This window comes from Limanda limanda, chromosome 18 (assembly GCF_963576545.1).
Source record: "Limanda limanda chromosome 18, fLimLim1.1, whole genome shotgun sequence".
Taxonomy (NCBI): Eukaryota; Metazoa; Chordata; class Actinopteri; order Pleuronectiformes; family Pleuronectidae; genus Limanda; species Limanda limanda.
Window position 1 is genome coordinate 12,628,173 of NC_083653.1, and position 16,092 is coordinate 12,644,264.

Here is a 16,092-nt window from a genome sequence, read left to right on the forward strand (position 1 = left end):
GATGTTTCTATAGAAATGTATAGCCAACAACAAAGCTTACTCAAAATAATGTCACTTTATTGGCAATTGTTCTTGTCATTCCTAATTATTCTGGCATTGGAGATCCCCTCTCACCAGCTGGTCTGGCCCCACACATTGCTTTCAAAACATTATGAAATCAACACTAAATTCACAAAACCAAAAATTCTAACCCAGTTTTTTCCACCATGAAACATGCTTTTTTCCTAAGACATTGATTCAGGGTCGAGCTGGATCTGCACAGTGGGGGTGTGAGTGGGAGAAAAATGCTCCCTTGGCATCTGATGGGCCGAACTTGGCATCTGATAGACCTCACAGGCTCCTGCCCGCGGTCAAACTTCCATGGACTATACTTCTTTTTTTTCAAAACCCTGAATGCTTTATTGAAAATATGCATACATAACACTTTTCCTACAGAACAATACAAAACAGTACAATCACTTTTGTAAATAACACACTGAACGCAAAACCCACACATCACCCCGTCCCGCCCTCACCCAAGGAACTCAGAGATGCTACAGCAAGCCCTTAGTAATCCCCACCCATCACCTTACCCACAACCACCACCCTCACCTCAGAGAGAGAAATAAGACATATTTAAGATCAGAAACAACTCCCTTGGTAAACTCAAGACAGAAGAACAGAGTAGACACCAGGTTGCATACAGACATAGCATTTGCCACCAGCAGGTGAATAATGGGCTTTACTGAAACTCATGTTAGGGTTCATTTGTGTGTGATTTGCCTCGGGTCTTCTGAAATGATCTGGGTGTGGAAGAGGAGTCTGTTCTGCAGTCGGGGAGTCCAGGGTTCAAGACCGTGAATATCAGACCGTCACACTAGTTGTTTCTAAAGTGATTTGGCTTTGTTACGGGTCAGAGCAGTGGCAACTGTCAAATCAACAATGGCACACCAAGAGAGATTTTGTTCAATTACACAGACATGCGATAAAGAAGATTCTCACATGAAGGAAACTCTTTAGAGGCGAGGTTGGATAGTTCAAACCTGATTTGATTATAGGTAACACACTTCCTACAAAGACTCTTCCTATTGGCATGGGTGTTACTGTGCATATTCATTTATAATTGTAGTGGTAGATCAAATTTAACTAAACACAAAGAAACTAAGAAAACAAAGTATAAAAGAAAGTTAAGAGGGATTTGTAAAGATTAAAAAAAAGTGAGGACTCCCAAGTGTCTGGTTATATTTTAATATGATCATACAGGGATAAAGGTCAACCCAAAAAAAATGATATAATGTGAACAAAAAAAAGATTTTAAGTAACAAAAAAGTTCAATAAAAACAGACAGAAAAGCACTGTTTTTTAAACATTTTCACTGTATATCAGTCTGTAGCAAATAGTCATTACATACCCTGAAAAAGGGAGGAAGAAAGCTTTGAATGGTACACTGACCACTGAAGTACTTGGCTGGAGAGCAATGGGGGGGGGGTTAATGCGGAGTTCTCTCTAAGCTCCAAGAGTGGCAGCCTCCAGGTGAGGCTGCCATGATGCTTTATATGCAAGAGTTTTACATTGAAATAATCAGTCACTGCTTTTGGATGCATAGAGAGGGCTTGATTCCTTTAGCAATCTCCTGTTCGTTTTTAAGTCTTTGCCAAAGCAGCCTTGTTTAAAGCCAAACGTCTGGCGAGTGTGGTGACTGCAAGGCTACAAGAACCTAATGGATTCATGCCGCTGCAGTAGGTGCAAGACGGCAATGAGACCACTCAAAGTGCAGTTGGGTGGAGGGAGGGGTGTCATACATACTGAAGGTTTGTGTGCAACTGTATGAACAGGAAGGCAGTTTGTGTATGTGTGTGTGTGTGTTTTGCTCCCTAACTCTGCGGGCTCAGAGCATGGTTCTGATTATTGGTGCCTCCTTCTTCTCTCTAGGGCCCTGCTAACTACTCATTCAGTACGTTACAATCATCGAACTTCCCATATGAAATAACCCTTTGCTAATAAACACAACACTTAACAGCTTCTTTTTTTTTCTTCTTTTCTTTTTCTTAAACATGCCTCGACCAAATTGCTCTTTCCTAAATTTCTCCCCACAAAGGTGATTGGATGCCAATAACTCAGTGCCGTTTGAATGCCACGTGGTTAAGGAGAAAAAACAAACAAATGTAAAAAAACAAAGCCCCAGATTAAAAAAAGTTTTTCGTTTACAAAATGGCTCTCAAGAATTCTTTGTTCGACAGATAGAGGTCCTTACGGGGCTTTGGATAACTTAGAATCGTTTTTAAAATCCTCTTTACAATTTTACTATGGGATTATAGGATCGTAGGGGGGAGTATTTTTTTTGCTGGTGTGAATTGAACACGCATACAAAAACACACAAGCCAATTAAACCTGCACCCACAAATGTAATCTCTCACATTGATGTGTGCATGCATTAACTCTCGCACTCACACTCACTCACACAAACACACACAGAGGGACAGCAGTCACCGGCCTGCAATCGAAATCACACTTGAACCCTTGCATTTCTTTTGAGAAGGGATCATAGCGATCTGTCCAGACAGTGGAAACCCCACCTCACAGATAACGTCTGCCCCCTCCCTCGCTGCTGATATGTGACCTGTAATCCCTCTGTCCGTCTCCTCTTAGGCAGATGTAATGAAGTTGTGCGGTAGCGAGCTCGACAGAGGAGATTTTTTTGTTATTTGGGGTGGAGGGGGGCTGTCAAGTTGGAAACATTGCAGCGACTGTCCGTGTTAGGAGTTAAATTAAGGAATTAAAAAGTTTTGTTTTCCTAATGTCGAGAAACAGAAAGTGGAATCTTCAAGCTAAAGCTTTCCAAGGGCACTACTCGAGCTAAGATTCACCTCTTAAATGAGAATAAATGCTATGACTACCAATAAAATAAATTTCCAACATTTAGCATAGCCTTGTTTTTGTGTTCTTTGTCAGCTGGTCGGTCAGTTTTTGCTTTTTTTTACCGTGGATATTCGGCTTTTGTCCAACAATGTGAAGAATATAGCAAGAAGGGGGGGGGGGGGGGGAGAAAAAAAAAAATACATACAGAAGTGTTGCTATATCTCCCTACGCATCATCCTGCCCCAAAAACATCCCACCCATGTCCATTGAGACATTTTACAGGTAACTTGAGACAAAACAGGCAGACAAATGCAGTCCAATAGGTAGATGGTGGGTCTGCCGTGTCAGTCAGGCGGTGTCACAGGAACTTGATGTGCGCCGAGCTCAAGGTGGAGGTGGGTTTCCTGGGAAACTCTGTGAGGAACTGGCATGGCAGGTGACCATGCAGCGAGACAGGGGAGGGGAGGAGGGTTAGTTGGAGGAGGAGAACAGCCTGTCACAACTCGCCACTGGATGGCGGACGTATTCCCGCTGGGCATTGACTGGAGAGATCAAGTTTTGGATGAGGACTTGAAATTTCAGAGTGTCCGTCATCACCTCCACCATTTTGTCTAGGCCAGTCAGGAGACAAGTTGTCTCGCTTTTTGTTTACTCTTTTGTCTTGGTGGCTTTTGTTGTGTTATTCTTGACTTCATTTCTGTTGTTGGATTTTATTTGCCAGTTTAGATTTTGTTTCACTGTGGGATTCTTGGATTGTTGTCAAAGAGAGATGTCATTTGCTCCATGAGTGACCATCAACTGTCCATGTTACTGCAGTTCTCTGAGGAAAGGAAAAGAGAGACATCAGGTAAATATAGCTACCACAATTATTTTGGTGGTTAAAAACTCAGCAGTATCAAAATGTGTTTTTCCCCTGGAGAAATCAGAAATTAAAACTAGTGTGTAATTTTGAAATCCAATTCCGCCAATATGAAGCCTAGTCAGCAGCAAGGATAGCATTGACCACTTTAATTCCACTGAATTAACTGGCACAACGGACAGCAATCTAGCTAGAACATAAAATAGCCGGTGGTAAATACATGCTCGACAGCTTTGCTGCTTGTGAAAATTGGCAAGAATCACTAGCTTTTGATAGCCACAAGCTAAGCGGGCCGCCGTTGAGGAAACACTGACAGCTGAGGGAACATTGGTGCAGTGTTAATTTTTTCCAAGAAAACAACTCAGTCACCAACAGTAGGAAAAAGAGGACATAACTCATTAGATGTGATTTGCTTTGTATGTAGCATGGGTGACGGATCGTGGGTAATATGCTCATGAGTCAGGATTAGATTTGAGAGATTATTGCTAGTAACGGTTTGGTTCCAGTACAGAGCTTTCTATGTGTGGGTTTGCAAAAATCGACCAGTGCAGGACTCTGCATTAGCATTCTACAAAACATTCACTGATCTGCTGCAGCCAAAGAATTGGTCAAGTTTTTTACCCATGACAGTATTTAAGCCAATGACGTTCACTTGCACTATGGTAAGAAAAGACAGATCTGGTTTTTACCGTTGAGTCCGTCCGCCTCTTGCGAGTCGTGGAACGGCGCAGGACCCCAAATACGCACTGTGCCGTCGTCTGAGGCGGAAGCAATGAGTCCGGGGATGACTGGGTTCCAGCTCACACAGTTTACTGTGCGTGTGTGGCCTGTTAGCTCAGCAATGGGCAGCTCGCCACGCCGGTGCCAGATGTACACTTTGTGGTCTGTGGAGTGGGGAGGGGGGGAAAGACGACGTGAAAGTAAAGACATGAGTGGGAGTGAATATGAGACCAGAAATAAATGCATTAGGTTAAAGCAAACAAGGAAACAGTGTAATGTATTCATTTTTTCACAAGCCAGGCAATGAACAATCCAAGAGCGTCCAGGAAATTAGAGGAAGGGAAAAATAAAAAGTCAGCAGAGGCAGTTTAAGATCATAGTTTTCAACATTGAGCCTCATATATTCAAGTTAGTATTAAAACTTGGAATATTTTGACTGCACCTTCACTGCCACTTGCAATGAATGCTTCATTGTGTCCTCCGAAGCATGAGTGGATGGTGTAGAAGCCCTGGGTCACACCTTGGTACTTCCTCACCAGTACCCGGTCCTGAAGGTCCCACAGGTGTACTCCCTACAAAAGGTAGAAGAATACATTGTAACTACTGACATGTCCGGTATAGTGTTTGCAAAAACATCAGTAGTGGTTGGACAAAGGGCTTACCTGAGTTGCTACATTTAACAAAGCTAATCTTCCATTCTTTGAAACAGTAAAAGACATAATAGGGTGGTCCTCTTGAACTCTGTAAAGGACAACAGACACAGGCAGTCAGCTACACCCAGTATAATACAGGAAATCGAGATAAAATCGTTGCATCTTGCAGACCAACAGCTCTTCACTTGTAGCATAGTTTGTTGTGCCAACTTGTGCAAGCTTTTCCCAGAATTTGTGGTTGAACTCTAACTGAAGTGTGTCTTGTCTAATAGCAGGGAGGACAATCATACATTCCATTCTATAACTTACACTGCTTTCAGTCATGCATTTAAAGAATCTGTGTTATTTAGTAACATGGTCAAATGCAAATTGTAGGTATTAAAAATCATATATATCCTATATATTATAGTAAACATTGAACCTTTATCTACATATGCATCAGTACAGGTGGTAGGAAGGTTGACACGCACATGTTTCTGTCCGTAAGGTCCTCAAAGTTGTAACCCCGGATACGCTGGTGGGTGTCTGACGCCAGCACTGTCCTGCCATCATTCAGGCACCACAGGCACTGTACTCTTACGCCCTCCCAGGAGTCCAACAAGTTACCATCTAGGTCCTGACAACGACAGACAGAAGAACACCCCCCCATCTCTTAATCTTTGTAGGGGATTGAAGACATGAACAAAGTACAAAAAGACGGCCAACAAGTAGATAAGCTTAACACCCAGACAGAGGATCAATCAGTAAAACATGATAGTGGCTTTTTTTGAATAATTAGGTTGCACATATAATCATTTACAGGGAACCATAGAGACAACCACAGAGACCTGCCTATCTCGATCATTGGGTTCATGGCTGGAAAATCAATACATTGAAAGATACACTTATCTTAATTCTGCCTGTTTAAAGTCACTGCATACCATATAATACAATGGAAAAATGGTGGAAAATACACTTACTAGCAAAAAATCTAAACATTAAAAACATCTAAAACATTCATTTACTTACACACTGATAAAACTGCCCCCTCTGTCCCCCGGTGACGAAGCGTTTGCCATCGGGGTTCCAGGCCACGCTGGTCAGACTGTCTTCATGGGACTGGGATATTTTGTTCCGCAGCTCCCCCGTCTGGTGGACAAAAAGATTGACAATGACAGTGGGAGAAAAATGAGGGGGAAGGGAAACAACAAGTAGAAACGTTAAGTACATGTGGGGGAGGGCAGAATAAAAGGAGAAGAAAGAGGAGGGGGTGGGAAGAGCGGAGAGGTCATTGAGTACACACGGTCAACAGAATATCTGTGGAAGACTCAATGCATGTTTTTCTTTCCCACTGCCCTGAATATAGATTAGAAGGCTCCAGTCGTTGACGTGACTGATAAGACGCTTTACAGACATATGAAAACACTGTTAGAAGTATCACAAGTAAAGGGGGGATTAAGAATATAGCTCAAAACAGAGAGACGTTACCTGCACAGTCCATAGCCAGAGCTCGGAGCAGTCGTCAGGTCCACAGGCGATCAGATAGGTGTCGTCGGGACTCCAGGCTAAGTAGGAGACGCCGTATGCATGACCTTCGAGGGTTCGCAGCAACTTCAACTGGTGGCTCTCCTACACAAAGACAGGATTAAGATGATTATGATAAAACTAGAGACACGCTGGAGGGCCGGGCTCGTGTTTGCATTGGTGCGAGAATTTCACGTATTCAAACCAGAGTTAAGCCAGCACATTGGTGAAATGTCAAACAGGAAAACAGAAACCAGTGTTCGTTTCCCCAAACAGAGAGTATGTAATTAATGAACATACCATATTTAATGATACATCTGAAACAACAGAAGGTTACGTTCAAGGACAATAGTAACGCATGTATATTTAGAGTATGACCTTTGTAGAGCCTCTGAAAAATTAAGTTTGTTAGAAAGTAATTTACCAGGTAAGTAATAGAAAATAATTCCCGTACAGATGTCGGAAGAAAAATCTGCTGGCAAAATATTCAAGCAGCCCTAACCACTACATTTCAGCAGGATTTAGACTAAATCATAGGTGCTGCCGTTTTTTGCACTCACCGGGTCCACTTGCCATAATATGACAGTGGTATCTTTGGAGCCAGTGGCTAGTTTGGTGCCATCGTTTGAAAACTTGCAGAACCACACCTCGTTACAGTGCTCTGTCAGAATCTGCTGCGTGTAACAAGGGAACTGCTTCCTGTGACGGGGAAAAAAATGGGTTAAAATCTTCACCGTGTGATACAGCAACGGTTGGTCCTGTTACCGTATATTGTCTTTGTCTCAAAATGCTGCGACAACAGTTAATATATAAATAGTCAAAAGGGAGGACATTTGGGAGAGCAATATGCTAGCTGTGCAGTACGAACCTGCTGCAGACATGATCGAGGAGGAGAGAGACAGAGTCCAGGTTACTGTCCATCTTGGTGTTATGATACAGGCAGCGGTCCCTCTGCAGCTCCACCGCTTGCCGCAGCAGGGTCTGCAGCCGCCGTGGGGGCAGCATCACAGACGGTGGCAGGTACGCTACATGGGAAGAGTAAAGACACGTTGACCTCTCATATAGGTTGTTTGTATGACTCCGAGACGATATTTGTCAGCTCCTCACTTTGTAATTTGTCCAGCAGTCTGCAGCGTGATACGGTGCCTTTGCCCTCCCACTCCGCCTTGGCCCTCAGATCCTCAGCGTGGCTACACATCAGGTACCTGCACAGACGCAAGAACACAATTCAAGCGTTTAGCTATTAACCAACTGCTACTGTAGTATAACATTTCCTCCATATACAAGACCCTACGCAGTACAGATTAGATTTATTGCAGATGAACATCAAACACGGAACAAAACTTTCGTTGCCTCAAACACAGAATGGTGCCGAATATATAATGAGGCTACTCAAATGCAGGTACTGAAAGAGGAACAAGCTGGAAGTAATTTCTTTGACAGTTTTAAGGATACATTTGGACACTGTTAACCAATTGACTGAGACAGGTGACAGATAAATAAATCAATCCTTCAGGTGAGCGACAAGCTGTTATAACAAACAGGCTTATTAAAAGACAATGAATGAGAATAATTTTTAGCTGAAAGCATAAGGTCTTTATAAGACTACGGATTCGATCATCAAATAATGTAGCTAGTGGCACTCTTACATTTTATATCTTGAGAAAAAATTGATGGTTTATGTGTATTAGTGAACAAAGCTAATAACAACCTTGGATTATTGTTGATTCAGTCAATGATTTTTAACACGTTATCAATATAATATTCATTAGTGCAGGTTCAGACAGCAACAAAAGTCATGTAGTAAATAACCCGTTTTTAAAAACCTCGATGAAACTGACCAAAGCCGTTTAAGAAAGGACCTGCGGGTAAAATTGGCTACAGAGGTAACCCAGAGTTTGCCTTTCACACATGCACAACACAGCACGAGGTTCTCCGCACAGACGCGTTCACAACAGCAACAAATCCTCTGCATTATTCAGTCAAAAGGTGGAGGAACCGAGAACAGCAGACAGAGCCAGGAAGTGACATATTAACTCTGCTGCTTAGATCTCAGGTCGTTGAATTGTTAAATCAGCCAGAAGTGGTAAGCCAATTACAACTCAAATGTCAACTATTTTAGATGGAAGCTGTATAATTAGTGAGTACAGATGTATCAAAGAGTTCCATGGGTATGCAGAGTAGCTGTTCAGAGGGTGAACTGTCATGAAACTGCTGTGAGACAAGTGCGATATAAGTTGTCAAAGTACCCGCTGAGAACGTGGATGCGATCTGTGTTGTACTTGAGAGGCGTCAGCTCTCCCCGCAGCACCTGCAGAGCCTCCAGGACTTTGCCATCCTCCAGATACTCCAGGTACTTCTGCTGCAGCAGCAGGAACTTCATACGCTGAGCAGAGGAAGAGAAACAAGAGATTTTATGAGAAACTACCTCAATAGAGAAGGAAGACAGATAAAATGGAACTTCCTCAACTTTCTCTGTAACACTGACTAGACCACTGATTACACAACAGACCATTACTATTATTATAGGACATAAATGTTCACATTTCTACGTGTTTAGCTGAACACTGACAACACCAAATTCCCCACATGAAATTTATGCCGTCATTTGTAATAAAAACTAGCTGTACCGTATTCCAAAGGCTGGATGATCTCATTATCAGAATATATTTATAGATTTGCCCACGACACATAGGAATGGCAATATAAGGGGCTCGCAGCCTTCATACTGAAGACCACTGGCAAGAGTTTATTAGTTGCTGCTGCTGGTCAACATTGACATTTGTCATATAAAGTGTCAGTTTTATCTCAGGTATGCAGTAGGAGTCCCAGCTCTGACAACTGGTGTAACCACACTACAGTGGCACCTACTGCACATTGACCCACGAAAACATTCTCCCACGAATTGAGGTTGCAGACACACAGACTTCTAATATCTGACTGAGGCACAGGGGAACATTATGGAGGTAATATCAGCTAATTAGCATGGTAGCAAAGGCTAATTAACCTGAGTAGTGTATGAAGTATTTAACGTTAAACTGATCTCCATCAGTGTACCCGTTTACTCCGTTCAAGAGGCAAATAACTATGGAAGTTGTTTCTCTTTCAGTAAAACCTAAATTTCAGAATATTTCAAGTAGAGGAAAAGAATCATCTTTACATCAAAAATAATTGGTGTATTTTTTAACAGTGTGGCAAAACATTGTTCATTTCATAATTGATAAGTCTGCCATTATATTCTTAATTATTTGATTTGTTCATTTTATATTGTGGAACCTTCTGATCACAAGTGTCTACAGAACAAGGTTATTTATTTGAATTGCCTCTGTTGTCTCCCTAGAAAATAAAACAATAAATCTACAATCAAAATAATCTCAGAATAATCTTCAGTTGTCAGTCAAATAGATCAATCAGCTTTTTCAAACCGACTCAATTATCATTCCCTGATCCTGTCGCTACACTTTCCCAGGCTTTATCCAGAACATTTTAGAGTTCGTTGTTCCACAACAAGAACATGCAGCTCTGCATTATCACGTCGCCATTCTGGAACCTCCAGCTGTGCCTGTTAACTGAGCGAATGACTGTCATTCAGCCCGCTGGTTCAGGTTTGGGCAAAGGGAGCTTACCACAATAGCATTGGGAGAATGCATCAGTGCTCTCAGCTCGTTGAGATCATTCTCAGCCTGGTCCAAAACAAAGGGATGTTGATAGAGGGGAGGGAGAGAGGGAGAGAAATGGGTTAGCTCAGCAGTTTCCATACATGCACAGGAAAACAAAAAAATTAAAAAGAAGAGTAATACACATCTATGGTTGCATTAATATTTAAGATGAGTACACAGAGTCTTTAACAATAACTGACAAAATGCAACAAAGCACCTTTGTGTCTCTTAGTAAAACACTTCCCTCTTTTACTATCTGTTGGTAAAATGTATCTTTAGGATTGAAACAAGTGCCAAATGAATGGCTGATTTTCTAATGGTTTGTAGAGAGTTCAAACATACGTGCCACATCCAAAGATTTATCACTGCTCAGCTCAAGGCTGAATTAATTTTCCAGCCGGCAGTTCTGACATGTGTTCATTATTCCAGAAGATTCACAAGGCAGCTGAGAGCTATTCTGTGGTAAGAACGAGGTAAAACATCTAGGAGGGGTGATTTAAAGCCAAGTAATTATTTAAACCTAATGTTTTCAAATTCCACAGATCCAATGAACCCCTTGCACTGCATCACAATAATTATGCTGCGTTGTGCTTTGGGTGTTCTAATTAACATTAATTATTATGTTTGATATGTATATAACAAGGCAAGTGCCCTATTATTTTGTTACAAAGCAGCACGGTATGGTTTGCCAGACCTTGCAAGCATAATACTGAGTGGGTTTACTTTTATAACTTACTGATCCTTCGATATTTAACAACTGACCAGCCTAACATTATTTCCAGTCACCAAAAGTCATATTTCTTGCCTGAACTCTAAATATTAACAGTTCATAAACTGATCAAATACTTTCTGACAAATATAAGTTAAATTATTAATGCATTCATTCTGTGCTTGGACATTATCAAGTTTTCTTTCAGTTATGTGCACAAAACTTCAACACTAATATCTGTTGTAAAAGAAAATAGTTTCATGTCAGATATTGTGACTTATAGACAGTTGTGAATGTCTATAGGTCCTGTAAAAAGTCTCAATACAGGCCCAAATCCAGACTTAATGGACTTTACTGAGCGATGACAAGCTGCCTTCAATAACTAATAGGGGTCATGTTTGTTTTTTGTGCCAGTTCATATTAGATGCATCTGAGCTGCCAACTGCTGGTTTCTTGTTCAAGCTCTCCATGTTACAGCACAATATGGAGAACAGATCCCGAAAATGTGTCACTAATTCCAAAACCATCAAGTGCTCAGTGTTATCGTCCATGGCAACGCATGACCAACCTTGTCCCATTCCCCCTCCATGACATGGTTGCGGAACTTGGTAGCCGATGAATGTTCCAGTCTGCAGCCTGACTCCTGCATCAGCAGGTCCACTGTCTGACTGCGGAGACACAGAGAGGAAGAGGGGAAGACAAAGTGAGACCGACGTATAAACACAAGGCAATTGAGACGAAAGAAAGGAGAGGGTGACTTTTAAAATGACATAAGATCGAAGAGAGAAGCCAAAGAAAATGTTAGCTTAATCAGCATGGTGTTGAAAGGCCAGGACATGATTATATGAAATTCAATTTCCAGATAATATTAAACTTTTATCAATGATCTAATCATTTATTACATATCGCCATGAAGGATAGTCATATTTTTTTCACCAACAGTTGTAGCATCGGGACCATATCAACTTGACATTATATATGTCCTTCTCAGATCATTATTTGTGGACAATGGCAGGTCCACTTGCATGAACCTGGCCTGCACTGCAGTTGAGATTATCCGGTCAGAGCCCGTCAGCCATGAACCATGTCCATCTGTCCCAACACCACCATCTTAGCTAACACACGCCACCAACACAAACAGGTCGGCTGAGATGCGTCTGATTAGTGTGTGTGTGTGTGTGTGTGAGATAATGTAAGTTGGATGGGGATGGGGGGGCTGACACCTTCAGCAGCATGATGACATCATTCCCAGGTATCAATGGAGTGGCGCAGCAGCTCAGCCTTTTCATCCAGCTGGCTGCCACCGTGATTCCACTTGTGTTTTCCCCACTGAAACGAAGGGGCTCTACGTTTCACAGAAGGTAATGCCATGCACCCCCACCCCCCTCTCTGTAAACAGTGCTGTTCGGATGTCTTTCATAATGCCTTATTATGGAAGGCTACACTTGCTCAGCAGGATAGCAGAGACCAAGGGGTGTGAAGTCATCCAACAGCCACTTTGACGAAGAGTGTTAGACATTCCTTCATATATCAGAATTTTAACACTTTCTAAATCAAGCAGATAAAGCAGATTCTGTTCAACCCAGGACTATTAACGGCTGCTGCCTTCAGATAAACACATGCCCTCACTGTTCCTGACTCTTTTCTCACATGACAGTGACACACAAACAACTAATAAAAGGACCCTGATCTATTATATAACGTTCATATGGAATGGTGATGAATGTGGTGAATAACAGAGCTGCTGGGGATGACAGCTGGAAACGTGCGCAGAGTGCACCCTGAATACTAAAATAACCACCACGGCTTTCATAACCGTGCTCGTTATTACAGTGTGGCTCGACCTATTAAGTGTTCCTTCCGCGGACTCACACACACACACAATAAGAGCCGTGTTATTTCTCTCCCCCGTCCCGTGGCAGTCCAGGCTGGAAAAATGCATAAAAACCATTCACCACCAACATTGACAAACCCGCACATTAACATTTCCTCCGCATTTTTTTTTTTTTTTTTTTTTTTTTTGCGCAACAGCCACAAAAATAAACACTCGACGATCCTGCTCATGTGCTTTAAATAAGAAGCTAAATCGAGTTCATCCATTCTCATGCCACTGGTGCTACGCTTTGCAAAACCACAACAAGTCTTCTTTCCCTGTGGAAACCCTTAGATTCCCAACGTTAGATGATGTAATGCCTTTAATTCAGTGCAAAATCTATAACGTTAATTAAAGCATCATGGCGCTGCAGCCATTTAACGCACATCTAAGCCCACAACGGATTCGTGAAGCTGCCAAATGTTGGATCGTGTTCCATGTTTGCCTTTTAAAGGTTTAAAGCCAGGGACACAACATCTCAGCGCAGGCTAGTGCTGCTAGCCACAGAGCTAACGGTTTTATTGTGCAAGATGGACCCCTTCTTTCTAGCAACAGCCGAGCTCCCAGGCTAACTGCCCCATCCCCCCATGTTTGTGTATGTCAGCCGCACGGATGGAACCGTACCAGCTGCAGTTGCACACTTTCGCACCAAACACCAGTAAAACCCATCACACCTCTCATGTTCCACCCGGGAGATACGAGCGTTTGTGTGTTTTCCCCCGACTGACACGCTGCGTAAACTTACTTTAGCCCCAGCCCGTGGAGATGTTGCCCTATAAGTCGTATGACATCTTCCTCCGCCTGCGAGAGTCGTTTCTTCTTCTTCAGCGAACCGACCTCCGAGGCCGAAGTCGTGGAGGCGGACGAGGTCCCCGAACCGGGCCCGCTCGAGGACCCGTTACTGGTACCGACCCTGTCCCCGTTGTCTGTGCTGGAGAGGAGACCGTTGGAGTGGCTTCCGCCGGCCGAGGATGACTCCCCGTTTTGTGCACTATTTAGGCAGGAAAGCTCCGAGGATTCTTGTCCCTGTCCTGCCCCGTTTGCCTGCATGCTGCCGCTGAGGATGTTGACGACGCTACGGTTGAACTGGATGGCGGAGGTGGCTTGAGAGTGCGAAGCAAGTCCTAGGGCAACTCCAGAGAGGCCTGTAACAACTGCTGAAGCCCCGGGCTCTCCTGCTCCCTCCGCCGCCGAGGCTCGGTGCTTCTTCCGCGGGGGCGGCGACGCTCCGCCGGTGTCCGAGTCGGAGGAGGAGGAAGCGGAGGCCAGAGTTTCCTCACCGAGAGCGGCCGTGGTTAGAAGCCGGCGGAGCTCCGGGTGGGAAATGGAGGTTGCGCTGCCAGGTTTGAGGGCTCGTGGTCGGGCTGTGGACGGACTGTCACTCCGGCGGCCCTGACAGTTCGCCCGTTCTTGTTGTTGTTTCTCTCCAAACAGCTGCAGCTCTAATGGAGTCCTGACGCCCTGACGTAACCGGAAATTCCTACACTACCAAACTTCCGGGTAGAATATAATCCATGGGTGGTGCATAAGAATTTAATCTGCCAACAAGAACACACAATAATCTCATTAGTATTCATTTGGACAGAGAATTTACATCTCAGGAACATAACATCAGCATAACGTGTTTTACTGTCTTGGTATAGTTTATTGATATTATCGTTGCGCTATTTTTAAACTGCACCATTCACGCCACAGTAAATCATGTGGCCCAAAATGAATCCTCTAACAAATATAAGTTAAATAAGTATTTAAGTTATATTCATATTAAAAAAATAGACACTAGGTGGTGCTATCAGTGTCACTACTTACATATTTATAAATCTGTTCAGGTAAAAAAAACTCTAGTGTCTCTTCAGATACTATAAATATTTCAACATTGCAGCAGTTTAAGAAATCAAAGGAATATATGACCACTGACGTGTGACATTATAGGAAACTGACAACAAGGGATTTTTAGGGCCCGAGCACCAGGCACTGACAGGTGAGGCCCTATTGAAATTGTAAGGATTATTATTCTTAGTATTATTATTATCCAGGCAAATGAATTGGCTTTTTGAGGGCTTTACCATGCAGACATTTTTACCAAAATTTGCAGAAAGTTAGAAAGTGGTGAAAATTTACGTATTCTGGAGGAATTTTCAATGGGCGTCGCAAAATGGCTCAACGATGACCCCCGAGACCCCCGGAACGTGTTCACATTGACTGGTCTTCACAAAAATCGATTAACAGGTGAATCATGAGCAGACAAACAAAAAAGTCTTAGGTGCAATTGGAAAAACGCCACAGGAAGCATGCTATTTTGCATTTAGTTTTCCCTTTTTTGATGACATTTTATCATTGAAGATAGTTCAACCTAAACAACAAATTAACAGGAAAAACAGAAGCTATTTATCTGGCTGGTGATTATTTTGTCACAATTAGTCAAATTTTCCGATTTCCAAATAATGTATTGAGTGTAGGGGCAGTTTATCACTGATGAAATGTTTTTTTCATACTCAGTTTACTGCTCCTGCTCAAAGCCATGAAAGCTCTCTGTGAGACTAGACTGACATCTAGTGGAGGATTTGAATATAATGTGGTCACAGTGTTTTTGATTCTGACTGCCAGGCAACATGAGTGTATCAAATGCTGAGCTCAGATTTGCTCTACTACATTGCTTAGAGGCCGATGCAACGATGCAACACTGAGGGTCTCTCATCAGGAGCAGCAGATAGCAGCATTATTCAACAGGATTCCAAGAAGGCCTGTGATGTGTCAATTCACCTATAGACACATATGCAGTCATTTTAGCTGTTGTTGTTACCAGTGTGCTGATTTCCGTGTGGACTTCAAGCCACATCCTGTCTGCTGTTAATAAAGTTGAAACAAACTCCAACATTGTTTGTCATGTTAAAAAACACCACCTTCACTCAGGACCTAAAATTAGCCTTTAGGATTAAAATAAATAATAATGTGAAATTTATAAAGGAAATTATCAATAGAATAGAAGTATTTTTATATTAACTTCCTGCGCTGAAGCCCTTTGCGCACATCCTGCGCAGAAGCGGACTGCGCAGGATTCATTTAATTTTATTTCATTAATTTTATTAATTAAATTTTTTATAATGTTTATCTATGTATTTAAATAGTGTAAGATATTGTTCAATAAGTCCTGACAATATTGGGGGATCAGTATCTTGATTTTTTTCAGATGGGGAAGAGTGGGGATCGCACCCCCAACCTTTTGGTTGGAGAACGACCACTGTACCCACTAGGCCGCCCTTACATCAAAGTTACAG

At 42.5% G+C, this 16,092-nt stretch overlaps 1 protein-coding gene across 1 annotated transcript; it reads right to left on the reverse strand.

The window, feature by feature from the left end:
- Positions 1-3,030: 3,030 nt before the first annotated feature.
- Positions 3,031-14,275, reverse strand: LOC133024847 (WD repeat-containing protein 26). Its single transcript, XM_061092010.1, has 14 exons — positions 13,560-14,275; positions 11,510-11,609; positions 10,200-10,256; positions 8,823-8,959; positions 7,681-7,778; positions 7,442-7,598; positions 7,134-7,272; positions 6,538-6,678; positions 6,079-6,198; positions 5,541-5,686; positions 5,080-5,158; positions 4,860-4,989; positions 4,387-4,581; positions 3,031-3,658 (listed from the first exon to the last, which is right to left on the reverse strand). Exons 1-14 carry the CDS (start codon positions 13,862-13,864, stop codon positions 3,633-3,635), a joined length of 1,830 nt encoding a protein of 609 aa, XP_060947993.1. The 5' UTR covers positions 13,865-14,275; the 3' UTR covers positions 3,031-3,632.
- Positions 14,276-16,092: the final 1,817 nt, after the last annotated feature.

Bases quoted from the DNA above. Each gene is read 5' to 3' on its own strand.
- LOC133024847 (XM_061092010.1), bottom strand. From the start codon at position 13,864: ATGCAGGCAAACGGGGCAGGACAGGGACAAGAATCCTCGGAGCTTTCC. The intron at 5,687-6,078 runs GTAAGTAAATGA...TGTCGTTGTCAG, and splicing joins GGGGGCAGTTTTATCAGTGT to GACCTAGATGGTAACTTGTT. The intron at 3,659-4,386 runs GTAAAAACCAGA...TCCTTTCCTCAG, and splicing joins AGAGGCGGACGGACTCAACG to AGAACTGCAGTAACATGGAC.